General features: G+C 36.3%; 1 protein-coding gene across 1 annotated transcript in view; it reads right to left on the bottom strand.

Annotated features, from left to right (window-relative positions):
- The window catches only part of GDA (guanine deaminase), a 36,439-nt gene extending 23,715 nt beyond the window's left edge, over positions 1-12,724 (bottom strand). The window contains exons 1-3 of the mRNA XM_025051480.1: positions 12,637-12,724; positions 7,358-7,529; positions 1,141-1,228 (exon numbers count right to left, since the gene is read on the bottom strand). Coding sequence (XP_024907248.1) covers positions 1,141-1,228; positions 7,358-7,519 — 250 coding nt within the window. The 5' untranslated portion in view covers positions 7,520-7,529; positions 12,637-12,724. The remainder of the gene's footprint in view (positions 1-1,140; positions 1,229-7,357; positions 7,530-12,636) is intronic.
- Positions 12,725-16,049: the final 3,325 nt, after the last annotated feature.

Genomic DNA, 16,049 nt, shown 5'->3' with positions numbered 1-16,049 from the left:
AACTTGCCCTTAGATTATTCTTCCTTAAAATGCCACCTTCATTACATACTGCTTCTAACTCAAAAGCTTCTTTGAGTTTTTTACACATATTTAAATCTCTCCATAATCTGAACCCTCCCATCTGCCCAACCTCTTCTCTCACCCCATTGTGCAATGAATCTTGTCCTCTGGTTCAGCTACTCTATTCCTTGCTTCCTGCGTCCACCATGGACATTTCTGTCCCCATACCCCTGTCCATGTCATTTCCCCTGTCTGAAGGACATTTTCTTCTCTCCCCATTTTATCTTCCCTCCAAAACCCAGTTTAAAGATTCCTTCTACGTCTTCCCAGATGATCCAGTTCTGGGTTCTCTCTGTCTCCTCCAAAAATGACAGTAGGTATTTTCTGTGTTATCCTTCACTCCTTTGGCATAAACTACTTTGGTCAGTAAGCAGTAGTGTTAGCACATTAGCAAACAGCATCTATGTGTAGACACTATGTTGGGTATAAGTTTTGGAATCATCAACCTAAATCAAGTCCTCCCTCTGCCTACTAGCTGTGTGGCTTAGGCATGTTACATAACCTCTCTGAACATCAGTTTATCGATCTATGACTACCTCAGAAGGCTATTTGCAGTTGAGCTGAGATAATCCATGTACAGTGTTTTGCACAATGCCAGACATCTTAATAAGAGCAATACAGCTGTTCCTAAAGTTATAAACCAACGTATGTAGTTTTTAATCAATTGGTCCTGTCTAGCTCCTCAAGGGCAGAGATATGTTCTGTTTCACTGTGTTCCTAGCATCTAGCACAGTGCCCTGAGTTCAACCAACAGCCAAGATAGGTCTGTTGATAATAATAAACTGTTGCCATCACTAGAATTAGTAAATCTGCTCCAAAAAGCCCTAAATTAATATACAAAATTCAGACCCATACACGCATTCAGGAACCAAAAACCATAAATAAATAATCAAATTATTTAAACCATAAAAAACATTCAAGGGTCAGAGTAATACACGGACACCTAATTACTTGCAAGAAATGCGATGCTCAAATTCTAGCAATTAAAAGGCAGAACTGCCCACAAGTATAAGTCACTGCCACACACGGTCTGGCTGGCTTTATTTGACGTGCCCATAAATCATGCTTTCATCTCCTCACCTGTAATTTCTGCAAGGAGCAAAGATGAGTCAGTGTGAATTGTTCCAAAGTAACAAGCTGTGGTTGTTCCATTCTTTAGTGTTCTCCTCTAAAAATAAATCACAAAAACCATGAATCGCGTGTGCCCAGAAAGTCACGTGGCATAGACAGATGAAAACGGAATTCTAGTTTTTAATTTTAAAATGTATTTATTTAAAGGTATGTCATCTTGATATGAAATACAGTTAAGGTAAATGACAAAAGTACTGAAATTCCAAAAATGTAAGCTTGAGAAGTCGATACTTTTGATTTTCTAGATTCACACCGTTCTGTGCTGCAGAATTCATAAAATTGGATAATAATTAATTTCTTTTTTTAGATTTGTTTAAGGATATGCAAACTTTATTGTATCTGGGAGTGAATGAGATTTTTTTTTTCTATCTATTACAGGGTAGAATTATTCAGCCAAATTTCTAGTTCAACCTGGCAGATAGGTCACATGTATCTATATCCCTTTCTTAGCAAATTTCCACTAAAATAACAGTAAAGGAGTACAAAATTTATTAACCAATAAGAACATGAGAAGAGACATAAACAGAAGCAACATTTTGACATCTCCCTGGAAGGTGAAAGAATATGAATGAGAAACTGAAAGCAACTTAGAGAGAGAGAAGCATGAGGTTGTTAACAGAGAATTGGCTCAAAGTCTGTATACAGATGATTAAATCCTGGCAGGACCCTTCTTCTTTCTCTGGAAATCAGCCAACCACCCCTAAGCTGGTCCTTGCAGGAGAGATTTATTCTTTGTAAAAACTAGATAGGATATAAGCCCCAAGGGACAGGTGAGACATAGGCTTAAAAGAAAAGATTTAAGAGAAAATCTGGTTCACCTCCAGGACCCTCGGTCATCTTGCCTAGAATACCACATGCACTACTCCTATCAGTCCTGGCAAGACTGGAGGACTCTTTCCTAAAGAAGATAAGTTGCTCTAGAAAAAAGATGTCCTTACAATGACAAGTGGGACCCACAATTGAAAAGGCTATTCACTGCCTTCACTGATCATCCTGTGATAGAGTTCAACGGTCAACAAGTGCTACCTTCACCTAGATCTTCCAAATGGCAACTCAGAGTGTCATTCTTAAATGTTCAAGGTTCAAAGGACACTGGAAGAGAGCTGCTATGAAAGGAAAGAGAAAGAAAAAGTCTGGAAAAATAAAATCTTAGAGGAAACAGGCAATATGTTTATTTTTAAAATAAATTTTAAAAAAAATTATGATTAACATTCTCAAAGAAATAAAAGAAGACATTGTATTCACAAATCAAGAAAAGAACGTTATGAAAATCAGAGCATAAGACCTCTCCAAAAGTAAAAATTTTGTAAGTAAAGCTTGTAAGTCAACAGCAGGGTTGTAGGAAAAATTGAAAGAGAACTCCTCAGGAAAAAAAAAATACTTTGAACTTAAATAATAGGAAAGAAAATGCCCTATCTCAGATAGCAACCTCTACTCTGCTTCAGCCAATTGTTGAAAACAGCAAATGAGGGCTCAGTGTTGTCAGTTAGTCTCAGAGGTCAAGAGCATTTGAAAATCTGGACTTTTATGTCAACTTTTTTCAAATTTTAAAACACTTTACTTATAAAACAAAATACCTCTGGCTGCCAATAGAGAATGATTAGTGCCAGTCAGCCACAGACACAGATGAGCTCTCTGTCAGAATCGCAAGTCCAAAAGAAAAGCTGTTACCATTACAGAGACATCAAATTCAATCCCCAGCAACTACTACTTAAAAGTGCCTGAATTTTAGTGTGTGCTCGGTAAGTATTTGTTGAATGAACACCTGAGGAAGCAGAATTACTAAGTAGCAAGTGACATAAATGAACTAAAACTAGTATCCTCAGACAAATAAGATAAGACATTATATCCTTGAAAGAGGAATAGGCTATTATAATGGTAAGAGTGAATTAACGATTTGCAAAATTGGGCCATGGCGTTCTTTAAGAATGTAATACAAAAGTATATACAGAAATTTCAAATTTTTTCTAATAGGACTTACCAAAAGAAAGAGTAGATTGGAGGGAAGAATATACCCAGAGAGAAAGAAAGAGAAATAAATTTCCCAGAATGAAAGAAAGACATGAGTTCTCATATTGAATGAACTACCTATTAAAGAGAATGAACTGAGGAGAAAAATCTCTAAGTGAAATTTCAGAACATCGGGAATGAAGAGAAAATCCTAAAGGCCAGCAAATTAGACAATGGAATGAGAATCAGACTGACATCAGCACATTGGAAGCTGATGGGCAAATCATTTCAAATAGAATTCTCTCTATAGAGAAAGGTCATCATTTGAGAGTTAGAACAAAGGAAAACCATTTTTTTTTTGTAATTCAAGGATTTGGAATGTTTATTACCCACTTTATTGAAAATGATTATCAGAGGTTATATTCCAGGAAAATGAAAAATGAATCCAAAAAGAAGAAAGAGGCTCTGAATAGCAAAAGAAATAGTAAAGGTCATTGTTAAACTAAGTGCAGATGTTAAAAGGTAACAAACTTGAATTAAATTAAATAAATTTTAAAATATTAAATTTAAAAGTTAAAACTTATTTTAAATTAAGTTTAGATGGTGAAAAAAATTAACCGAACTAAAATCTCAGATGATATAACACAGGGCATGGTGAGAGGGATTATAGCATGAAGAAGGGAAAGGTATCTATTTTTCTTGTTATATGGGAGAATATAGGGAAATGATAAATTTGTTTGACACTTTTAACAACTTATCCGAATAGAGATAGAAAAAATGTCATATCAGCAGAGAAAACACGATCTTTTTAAAAATGTGCAGAATAATCATAAAAATTGACCTTTTGTTAGGTCATAAAATAACAGTGAACTAATTCTCAAGGAGAATCATCACACAAGTTACATTTACTAACTGGAATGAAATGAATCTCAAAATTAAAACAGAAGCATAATTGAACATTTTCTAAATTCTCAACATTTTAAACACTTTTAAAAAATCTGAGCTTGAAGATGAAATCAAAATGGAAAATTTCAGCTATTTAGGAACGAGGACAATGGAAGTAATATCCAGACACTGACGACAGGTTCTTCCTCTGAGTCAGGGGGAGTAAAGCTTCTCATCTAGAAAAGTTTCTTCTGGATGAGAAATTGCAGTTGCAAATTGGACTGGAATGAACTAGGAAGACTAGAAATTTCAAGAATCTGCCCGAATTATTGTTATGGGCGGAGACCACATAGAATGGTGGGGCGGGGAGCAGAAGGGAAGGAGAAAAGGAGGGAAAAAAAGGAAGAAAAGGAAGCTAATCCTGTTTGTTTCCTGAGTTTGGCGCATTTAACAAACCAGGCACATGTGTGTGACTTACGTAATTGGAAAAAATAAGAAAAGAGTTAGGCTTAAAAATATTACTAGACAGGCCATCTAAAATGCAGTATTTTCTTTCTTCTTAACGTTCTATGTTTGGGCTTCCCAGGCCTTTATTCCATCCTAGTTCCTCATAAGCTTTCCAAAAGGCTCTCCTCTTAATGACAATTTTTGTATTTTTTCCATTTATAAAGAAATCTATCAGGAATAACATCAAACTGTTGGCTAGATTTATCAACTTTTCCTCAGCCTTCAATTCTTGGCAAGAAGGGTTTTGAGGCCAAGCTCTTGAGCTCAAAATAGATCCCAAAGTTAACTTGACCACGAGCTTCAATGCCAGTAGCAACAGCCTCTTCGCAGATTAGATAATTTCCATGAGCTAAAATAGTGGAAAAGAGTGGTCTGACTCCCTGCCTCCCTCCTCCTTATCCTGTAATGATTTCAGACCCCTTTAGAATTAGAGTGATCTGCTGAATCTTTGATAATCCCATAGAGTAAGCACATTCATTCTATTATCCAGGAGAATATTTACAACTAGTTCGTTTTGGCGCATTTACCAAGAATCTCACTCTCCAGTCCCTTGACTATAATCTGTATAATATATAGGTTCCTGAACCTTCTACTCTTTTTAGTCCATTCCAGTCCTATTTAAAAAGGCAATTTCTCACCCAATTTGCGATATTTAAAGGGAAATATTCCAGGATTGACTTACTGGGATTTTTTTTTTTCTTAATAATCTCAGGAGATGTTTGCTAATATATACTTTAAATTATTTGCAGAGTGAATTGAGAATCATTATCAAAATCTATGGTGTAAAACTCTGGGGTCTGGATTACCCATATGTTGAAGTATAGATGGAGGACTGTTTTCTGAGGGAGAAAAGCAAAAACAAAACCAGAAATGTCTTTGTTCTGTTCATGGGTAGGGCCTTAGCACCCCTGTGCATTGCCACAGACAGTCTTCAGCCTAGGGACAGGTCTAGTTAACAAATCTCAACTTTCTAAAATAGCTGTCAACCACACCCTGGGCTCAGGCTACTCTTAAAGTGTGGGGGCCTGCTCATAATCAGATACATAGAATGTATGCACTGCAAATACTTGTTGAGAATAACACCTATTTTGTACTCACTGACATCAAATACTTAACTAAATCTCTGATTTGAAATAATGTTTTTGGAATATGGCCTGTAGGATACATAGTTCTAGATAATCTTTCTAAATATAAGAGATATATCTGGACTTTTCAACACTATAGCACCTTAACAATATATATTTTGACAACATAACATGTAATTATATTAAAATATTGGGATTAATTTTCTTAAATTTCAGTAAGAGGACCATATCTGCTTTACCTTAATTTTTTTTTTTTTTAATCATACACACAGTTTATATTTTAAAATTGATTCCCTTCTCTGGGTCAGGGGCTAGACACTTAAAGCCACATTTGTGATAAAGCTAACAAATGTGTGGACCCCCATGGCAAACATTTACCTCTTGGTTTTATTTATTATTTTTTTTGCCTCCTCCCTTTTTCTCTTTTGCCATAATTTCATGACTCGTTTTCTTCTGTCGTCTATCATGCAATTTTAAGATATCTCAAATCTGTTTTAGAACCGTACAAGGTATAAATAAATTTCAAAGATAAAAAGATTTGGTGTGGTTCACACAATTCATTAACACAATGTATCAGCAACTTCATACACAGCTTTAGTCCTCAGTTTTTCTGGTGTCTTGTGGATGCATGCTAAAATATGTAAGATCCACAATTACACTGAATTTATAATTAAATGAGGCAAGTGTATAAATGATAGCACTTGCTTTTGTTCTTCAAGGCTTAAATGATGCAAGACCAGGGAACCTGGGTGAAAAGTCTTATAATATTGTCAACATCACATAGCTATTCACATTAGGAGAAGAACCATCAATGGGTCCAACAAAAATGCATGAATGTTCAGATTAAGTGAGCTGAATGATAAGAAGTAGTCAGATAAGAAGGTGTGTGCAGCTTTAATTATCAACTGAAGAAGCTGTTTCTGGTTGCTGCGTGGATTGGGCATAGGGTTGGGGTACAAAGAAAGGAACTGATTTTCTTGAGAGAATGGAAGGAAAGACATCTTCAGAGCTTTCAACATAACAGCTGGCATGCACTACAGCCACTGTTCAACGACAGAACTAGTCCCATAGTTCCCTCTACTGGTGTTAATGCTCTTCCCAAGTCCCTTGTGATGGGGACCATCCTACTTTCCCTCCTTGTGAAGCTACCAAAGTAACATGATAGCCTTCTAACTGTAATATGAAATTTTAATTTTAAATTTCTTGAGTATTTTTTAAAGCAAACACATAGAGCACTTACCATGTGTCAGGCACTATTCTAAGAACCTCACGAATATTAACTCGTTTAAATATCCTAACAATCCTATGAAATAGGTACTATCCTTATCTCTGTTTTTTACAGATGGGGAAGATGAGTCGCAGAGCTTTCCAAAGGTTACACAGCTATTCCATATGGTCCCCAGAACAGTACCGTGGATTGGCAGAAGTAAGGGAACACACATATGCATTAAACTCAAATTTAGTAAAGTAAAACATAAAAAGTAAAAAGACGGAGAGTCATGAGAGTGCACCAGACTAGAGTTTTGGGAATTTGGACTCAAGTTCTCTCTTTGCTAGTGTCTCGCTGTGTAGGCAAGGTGGTCCCAAACTCACTGGGCTATGAAAGAACTAAAGAAATCTCTACAGTCCATCCTAACCTTAACTGCCTATGTTTTATACTTAAAATCTGCCCCCAAGAAATGGATGCTTCAACAGATGACCGAACATAATACACCAATACTCACAAGCAGGATACTTACAACAACTCTGGTGTATACTTCTTCAGCAAAGTCGATGCTCTGGAATCTGTGTTCTATAGGAAATGTGTACTTGCTCAGCCACTCCAGAAGCGGCAGGTCTACATTACTCCCAGCAAAGAAATACTGAGGGGCATGGATGTGTGTGTCAATCAGCCCGGGCATGAAGAACTCACTAGAAATTAAGATGAGAGAAAAAGAATTTAATAGCATTTTTAGTCGTTTTCCATATCTTTAAATCACGTTTTCTCTCAACAGCCATTTAATTGTTCACCCCACATAGGTTTAGAGCTGATGCAATCAGATGACTAAATTCTCCTATTATTTAGAGATCAAGAAATAAAAATGAAGCTCTGCTAAGAGAGATATAGCTCCTAAGTTGGAATGGCTGGTGTGAAGTTAACCACAGATGATAAAGGAAGGAAAAAGCACAGCATTGGGCAGGAGCAAAGCAGTCATAGTACAAGAAGAAAGTAAAGCTATGTTTTTATTCTTTGACTTTATTCTCACAATTGGGGGTTGTAAGACAGAGGAAAAAGATGAGCGAGGAGGATTTCAAATCTTCTAGAGCTGTGCTGATGAATTACACGCAGGTCACTAAGGATGACTGTAGATGAGAAATAGAGTGGTGGCAATTTTAGACACAGTGATCATTTGACCTTGGCAGATTGCAAGAAATCTAGTGCTTTCCCACGTGATGTAGGGGCTGAGTTCTGAAACAGAAGCAGCAAGAGAAAACTTAGGCTGGTTAGGGACAGACAATCTCAAGAGATAAGAGTATCAGTGGGTGAGTGGCGTAAATGATTTAGTGAAGATATCGTTGCAGTGCTATATCACTCCTACTGTTACCCTGATCCGTGGATTAAATTTTACCTTTCTATGAACTCTTATAATGGGAAGTACTAGAAATTTGTTTTCAAGATTTTTCAGAGGCATGACCCACAGAATTGAGGCACCCAAACAGATATTCGTTTAAAGATAGAGGCACCACCGCCATCACATCCGTTATTTACCTAAGAAACTTGAACTCAAAACTTGACATAACAAAGAATCCCTTATACTTTCCATTCAAATGTATACCACCTCAATGGAAGACAAATAATGACATGAGCGTCTTGAAATGCTTTATTTTTAAAAAATGAGGAATAGAAATGGTAACGATGATAATGATGACAGTGACAGCAAGTAATACTTACTGAAGATGTACATGTATGGGGCACTGGGCATAGCACTCTAACTGCATCATCTTATTTGTTTATTATAGGGGTTTAGTATATACATTCTCGACTCAGACTGCCTGATTTTACATTCAGACCCCACCATAAACCAGCAGTGGGATATTCAACATGTTATTTAACCTTTCTGTGGCTCAGTTTCCCCTGATGTAAAATGAAGGTAGTAGTAGCACCACAGGGCTGTTGTGAGGATGGAGTCAGCATGCATAAAAACAGCACTGAGATGACGGAAAGCACTTTAAAAATATTAGTTGTGATGATGATATAATGCTCACAACAAACTTATGAAGTAGTATTATCCTCATTTACATAAGGGTGAAACCAAAGCTCAGGAAATTTAAATAGCTTGAAAAAAGTAATCATTCAACTAGTCATCTCTGGAGCCTAGATTTAAACCCAGGCACTTTGTCTGTAGACTCAGCACTCTTGGTCACTACTCTCCATGTGACAGACCTTTTAATTCACTCCAAAAATGATGAGCAGTGACAGCCTACAGGCATGGCTAAGAGGCAGTGTTAGGTGGGACTACACTGTAGGGAGCATGCAGAGAAGGAGGATGAAATACGGATTCCTCTTAACTATGAGTCACTGACCTCTCCAGGTCCTTAGGTCTTTTATTATCTCTACCATCATAATATAGAATGGTAGTGTGACTTCTTCATGTAGGTGAATTGTTCAATTAAATAATATTTCCCAAGTATCTAATGTGTTTAAGAAACTTGGCTAAGGCTTCTAAACCCAAAGAGAAATGGACATCTCTTTGTACTCAAAAAGATTATAATCTAGTCGAGGAGATTAGGGGTGAGAGCATCTGCATGTGTGGTATGGGAGAGGGAGAAAGAGAGACAGAGAGGAGGTGGGAAGAAAGAGAAAGGTAGATTTGGTTAAAATATAAAGGGTTTTAGAGAGCAATTTCACATGTAGAAATTTACACAAGTGAAACAGAACATGTTTACAAAAAATATTGTACAGACATGTTTATAGCAGTTTTATTCATACTATCCTTAAATCGGAAACAACCCAAATACCACAGGAAAATGGATTAATAAACTGTGGTATATTGATGCAATGAAATACTATTCAGCAATGAAAAAGGATGGTCTACTGCTATATACAACAATACAGATGCATCTCAAAAACATAATGAATGGAAAAATCCAGACATAAAAGAGTACATATTGAGTTATTCACTTATCTGACATTCAGAAACAGGCAGAAGTAATCTATGTGCTAGAAATCAAACAGTGGTTCCTTATGAGGGGCTATAGAGTGACTAAGGGGTACAAGAGAACCTTCTAAGATGAAAGGAATATTTTATATCTTGATTGGTATATTGGTAACATAGGGTATATATTTGTCAAAATTTATGAAATTATGTACCTAAGATCTATGCATTTTACTACATAAAGATGTTTTCTTAAAAAGAACAAAGTTTTTTTAGAAAGGGTTTTAAATACTCAGTTTAGTGAATTAACATGTATCTGTTATTCTGTAGCCAAGAGGAAGGGAATCATGAGAACATTGGTTTCTTTTTATTTTTTATTTTTTGGCAGAACCGTGACAAATTAAACCTCGGGTTTAAATATCTGGTGGTGGCGGACATGTGGTGGGAAGATTCCTTCAATCTCTCAAGCGTGAGATTTCTGAATAAAGATTACAGTAATAGAAACAGAAATGAAATGGATAAATACAAGAGAAAGAACTTGATCTTTTATTAGCACTAGGAAGTAAAGGAGAGGAATGAGTCGAAGAGAGTAAGTTCTTGAGCATGTGGGGCTGAACACATGAAATAAAGTCAGAGAATTTAGGAGAAAAGTCTACTTTGTGGGAAGGGTGATGCCACATTAAGCTTAGAGTGAAAGTACAACCTTCCAATCTCTAAAAAATAATCAGAAATGTGGGATAAGAGGTAACAGAAGAGTTAAAGATGAGATTCAGACTTGAGAGTCTCCCCCTTATAGGTGATGCTAGGAGTTGGTGGTGCCAGAGATTTCTGTAGAAAAAAAAGAACAAAACTAAACCTTGAGCAGTCCCCTCCATTTAAGAGTCATATTGAGGAAGAGAAAGTCATGCCTGACCTAGGCAGAGTCATTGTCAGGAGGATGGAGGGAGACCCAGGATAAAGAGATATCAAGGACAGCAGTGAAGGGAAGGAGTACAAGACAGTGTCTAGTGTCAAAATCTATAATCTAGCCACTCGGGAATGACCCTGAGAATTCTCATTTCTAAGCAATAACTAGGGAGACACCAATTTCGCATGGATTCAGTCCTTCATTATGTAAGTACTTACTGAGTCTCTAGTATTGTTTATTTACTATCTTAGGTGCTGAGGAGAGAGCCATGAACATGAAATACAGGTGTTGGAGAAAGTACTGGACAGATAGAGAGCTCCCTTTAAAAATATCTGGTAGTGAAAGTTAGAACAGTAATGCAGGGGGAGAATGAAAGTCATGCTTTGTTTCCCATGTAGGAGAAACTCAAGCATGTTCTGAAGCTACCAGAGATAAAAGATGTAAAGGAGATAATTCAGGGTGCAAAGTCTTCAGAAGCAATGGAACATTAGGGATTTATTGCATCAGAAATGTGACGTTCACAACAGTATGGTGATTACCAGAGGGGAAGAGACAGAGGAGGAAGGTAGAATAGGGGATCAAATACATGGTGACAGGAGGAGGTTTGACTTTGGGTGGTGAACACACAATGCAATATAAGATGTAGTATGGAACTGTATACTTGAAAACTACATAATTTTATTAACCAATGTCACCCTAATAAATTAAAAAAATAAAATAAGTGCTTTTAATTAAAAACAAGTAAATAAATAATAAAATAAAATTCAAGTCGATCTTACAAAAAAAAAGAAATGTGACTTTCATCCTTTTTAGGAAACAGGAAGCATTGTGCAATGCTTAGTAATAGAAACAGTCACATAATCAAGGTTATAGTCCAGGATTTATTACAAGTATCAGTAGGTGCTAGAGTGTGAGCTGTTGGAGCTGCACATGAGATGAGAAGTCACTGAGCCCAACTACTCATTCTACAGGGAGAGCAAAATGAAGCTCAGGTTTTGCTCATTTTCAAATGTGCCATTTGTTAGTGATCCAGCCAGCAATAGAACTCAGTGCTCCACTGAAGACTTCACTTACAGCTAAATCATAGCCATCAGAAGTCAAGCTGCAGGCAAAGTAGAGATGGGGTTTAGAAGCTGGAGCAGAAACGGTGAAAAAGCTCTCTTTTTGCTTTCTTTCCCCTTTCCTGTTTTCACTTTACTTAATCACTGTTATAATTCCTTTAGAAAATCTCAACTTCTCCCAGATAAAAACCATAAACTTCATATTCTAAACCTGCAGTGACGGCCAGGCTATATCAGAACCTGAGGAAAAGAGCAGTATGTGCCCCTATGTATACTTATCAAACATTCATCCTTCTTCTAACCAAGTGGAAAACATACATTTATTAATAAAAGCCCTACAGTCAGAACATATGACTATCCATAAAGGCATCAGTTAACCAATCTGCTTATACACCAGTGTCACCCCTCACCAACCTGCCCTGCAGGAGATGCAATGGTCTCCCAGGCCTGGGAGCCCCAAGCTGTTTGAAAACAACTGTTTTGTTGCACAAAAATGCAAGAGTGTGAAACAAACAATAATGTCTTGTCTTTATTTAAAATTTTGGCCTGTTGTTTCATTGTGGATTTTTTGCATTAATTTTAATTTTTAAAAATACTGCATTAAACTATTATTTATCTTGATTACCGAGTTTTTTGTCCTCCCACCACCTCTAAATTCTGTGCCTGAGGTAAATGCCTCACTCACTTCATCCTAATCCTCACCCTGCCAGCCTCTCTGTGCTGAAAAAATAAATGATGGCAGCCTCTAGTACTCAAAGATTCTGTCTTTCAGTCCCCTGTTCACTGTTTACCAACTCCTTCCTACCGCACACCTTAAAACATTAAAAAAAAGGCTGTCTCTCAAGGAAGGTTTCTTATCATTTGAGATTAGATAATGGCATCCAGCAAAAGAGAAGAAGTTGGCTATGACTTACTGGTGGCTCAGTTCTCTTATTTCACATGGCTTGAAGCACCATTCTTTGGCCAGCTTTTCTTGTTGAGATGCTTCTTCTAAAAACACTATCTTTGAAAGAAAGAAAAGAATCACAAATTAACGAACCATAGTCATTTGTTGTTATTAAATATCTAAACCTTTTTAAAAGAGACTATACTGTAGCTGAGTTAATTTTTAAAGGTATTTGATACCAAATGGGATCAAGTTTAGAGGCAAAATGGCAGAGGTTTGCCTATGGGTGCCCAATGAAGTAAACTGCACGATATTTCTCCTTTTCTGCCATTCTAGAGATATAAGCAAGACTTCAAAAATTCTAATTTGAAGACACAGGGTATTAAAAATGGCTAATTGATATTTATTTCTTCCCCAACTCTGAAAACGATTAAAGGAAACAATTGTTTATAGAAAGTACGCCTTACTGCAGATGACTGCAAGATTTTTGTTAGGCTGTTATGGAAAACTCAAGTCCGGAGTACTGTAGTGGTACCATATTATGGGGCAATTTATTAACACTGAATATGACTGCCCGTAATTGCCAGACAATTGAGTCTTAACATGAAATATGTTGGTGTTTTAATGCTAAATGTCTGCTATATTCTTCTACTGCAGTGTATGAGACACGAACAGAGAGATTTCTCGCTTTAGACCTGTGAGGTCTGAAGCCCAAGGGCCCCAGCTGGGAAACCTCGGGTGGGTCTCTTAATCCCTCTTGGTCTGCTTTCTCCATCTGCAAATGTGAGGTAACACCAGTACCCACTTCACAAGGTGTAAATACCATCTGATTAAAGAAGTTAGCACATCCTCAGAAAGTGTTAAATGCTAGATACATTATATCTATTGTTGATAATTTTTTAAGTACAATGTGATTGCTTATTCTATAAAAATAGATTGCAAGGCAAGAAAGGACAAGAAAGAATGAAATACATATTCAGAAAATACTGTTTCATTTTTAAATGTAATATTGTGAGGAAAAAAATGTTTCATGGAATATGAAATACTGAAAAATCCTGGTAGATAAAATGTATTTAATTAATTAGAAGCAAGGCAATATATTGCAGAAAAAATAATTTGTTTATGGAACCAAAAATTAAATTAAGTAAATATTAAATTTCTTTTTAATTGATGGTATCCTTTTTAAAAAAAAATTGGGATATCTATCAGAAAAGAAAATAAAAATGTAATTCCTACAGATAAGGAAAAGTAATTTGATGATTCTAAAAATATATTAGAATTAATAAATATCAAAGCAGTTATATAATTAATCAAAAACCACAAAAACAGAATTAATATTTAAAAATTGCTGATTTACCATTAAAGCAATTACTCAATAATAAAATATTTGTAAAGCACTATATTCACACATTTGAAAATAATTTGAAATAAATGGTTTTTGAGAAAAATATAAATGGTCAAAATGTATTCTGGAGAGACAGGAAAACTGAATGACCAGTAACTCTATAAGAAACTGAGAAAGTTGTACTAACCCTTTAGGAAATCTCATGGTTCAGAATCATGCTGTCTAATAGAAATATAATGCCCATCACAAATGCCTATACAATTTTAAGTTTTCTAATAGCCACTCTAAACGTGTGAGATGGAACAGGTAAAATTAATTTTAATAATATGTTTTATTTAACAATCTAGGTGGCCATGATAAAAGATTATTATGTCAACATGAAATCAATATAAAAGTTATTAATTTTGTTTTGGAGGGTATCAGTCTTTAAATTCCTGGGTATATTTTGCTTTATATATGGCATTGGACAGCATACATTGAGAGAATTCCATAGCCACGTTCTTTCTAGTTTATAAAGAACAGACAATGCCTATGCTAGGTAAAAAGAAGTCCAGAGCATGGAAAAGAATGGACATTTCTTTATTTCTACAAAGCTAGTATAATCCTCGTACCAAAATCTGACAAAGCACACACAACACATACACAAACACAAATATGCAAACAAAGAGCAAAAATTACAAGTCAATGCCATTTGTTACAATAATATAGATGCAAAGATAATCCCAATGATATACTGGCAATAAAAAGCAAAAGTATATTAAAATAACAATTCAACATGTCTGCAACATATAAACCTAAATTATTCTGACCAAACAAGAACTCAACTCCTCAAAGAATGCTGGAATCACCGCCCCGCCCCACCCCCACCCCGGCCCACACACACCCTCTTTACTGTTATCTGCAGTCAACAGATACTCAAGCTAGAATTCACCTGCTCCTCACATAAACACCAAGGATCTTGATCTGTATCATTATTTTCATTAAAATACTTTCTTATATTTTACTTCTTTTTCTCTGACTGAGCTCCCACCACTCTCCACTTACCAAAACCCTTCACTGTGACCTCTTGTTACTGTCTCTCCATTAGCGGTTAACTCCCTTTTGTCTTCAGTGTGTGCTCTGAGTTTCTCCCTCGTAATATCTGGGACTCTACCCCCAGGACATGACTTCCCCTATGCTTTCCAAATGGCAGATAGTCATACATCAGAGTCAGACAATGGGTTTGGTACCTTCTGTGCCCACCATGGCCATTTCCAAACCATTTTTCCTGAAGCTTCTTATAAACAAAGAAATCTCCTTTTAAGATCTGCCCCTTTCAGCTCTCAAGAGTATCTTTCCTCTCTTTTTGTTGTTCTTCTTTACCAACCTTCCTCTCATTGTTCAAATCTGTTGACACCTGCCTCACACTCTGTCTCTCCACTCCAAGCCTACCTTTCTTTTTATAATAACAACATGGACAACCCATTTGACCCACAGCCACCTATTTCCATGAATTTATCTTCAGTAATTTATTCATGAATGAATGAAGTTTATGAACTTCACATTATGGCCACATATTGGACATGTAAATGAACTATAACTGCTCCACCTCCAAAACTTCTGAATCACACACCTGATCACAACTTCCTCTTTTGTCTGTTTGCCATTTCAACTACTCCAAACAATCTCCTACCTTAAAAAGCCCTCCCTTTACTTTCTCCCCTGTACTTTTCCCCAGTCCACCAGCGGTCTTCTTTCACCATTTTCCTTGTCCAGCTAAGATTCTACCACCTATTATTTCATATTTCCTGTGTCTTTTAGTCGACATACATTTGGTTAAAGTTCAACTCTAACTGAACCTAACTGTCCCCTTCTCTGGACTGCACATGATAGATGAAATATCCAATCATCAAGCTCAAACGTGTTCCTACCAACGCCTGTGCTTGGTACCCTAAGACATGCCTCTAGCACTGTGGTCTTTACTTTCAATAAAACTTACAGGAGATCTAATTGCTTATCCACTGACAGATTATTAAAAATTTTTTTTGGTGATATATAATTTTTATCAAATAATGCAAATGGAATTCAAAGAATTGAGAGATATTGCTGTAACAAAA

Source organism: Pteropus alecto, unplaced genomic scaffold (assembly GCF_000325575.1).
Source record: "Pteropus alecto unplaced genomic scaffold, ASM32557v1 scaffold95, whole genome shotgun sequence".
NCBI lineage: Eukaryota > Metazoa > Chordata > Mammalia > Chiroptera > Pteropodidae > Pteropus > Pteropus alecto.
Note: the sequence above shows the minus strand (reverse complement) of the source record. Positions and strands in the feature narration are given on the sequence as shown.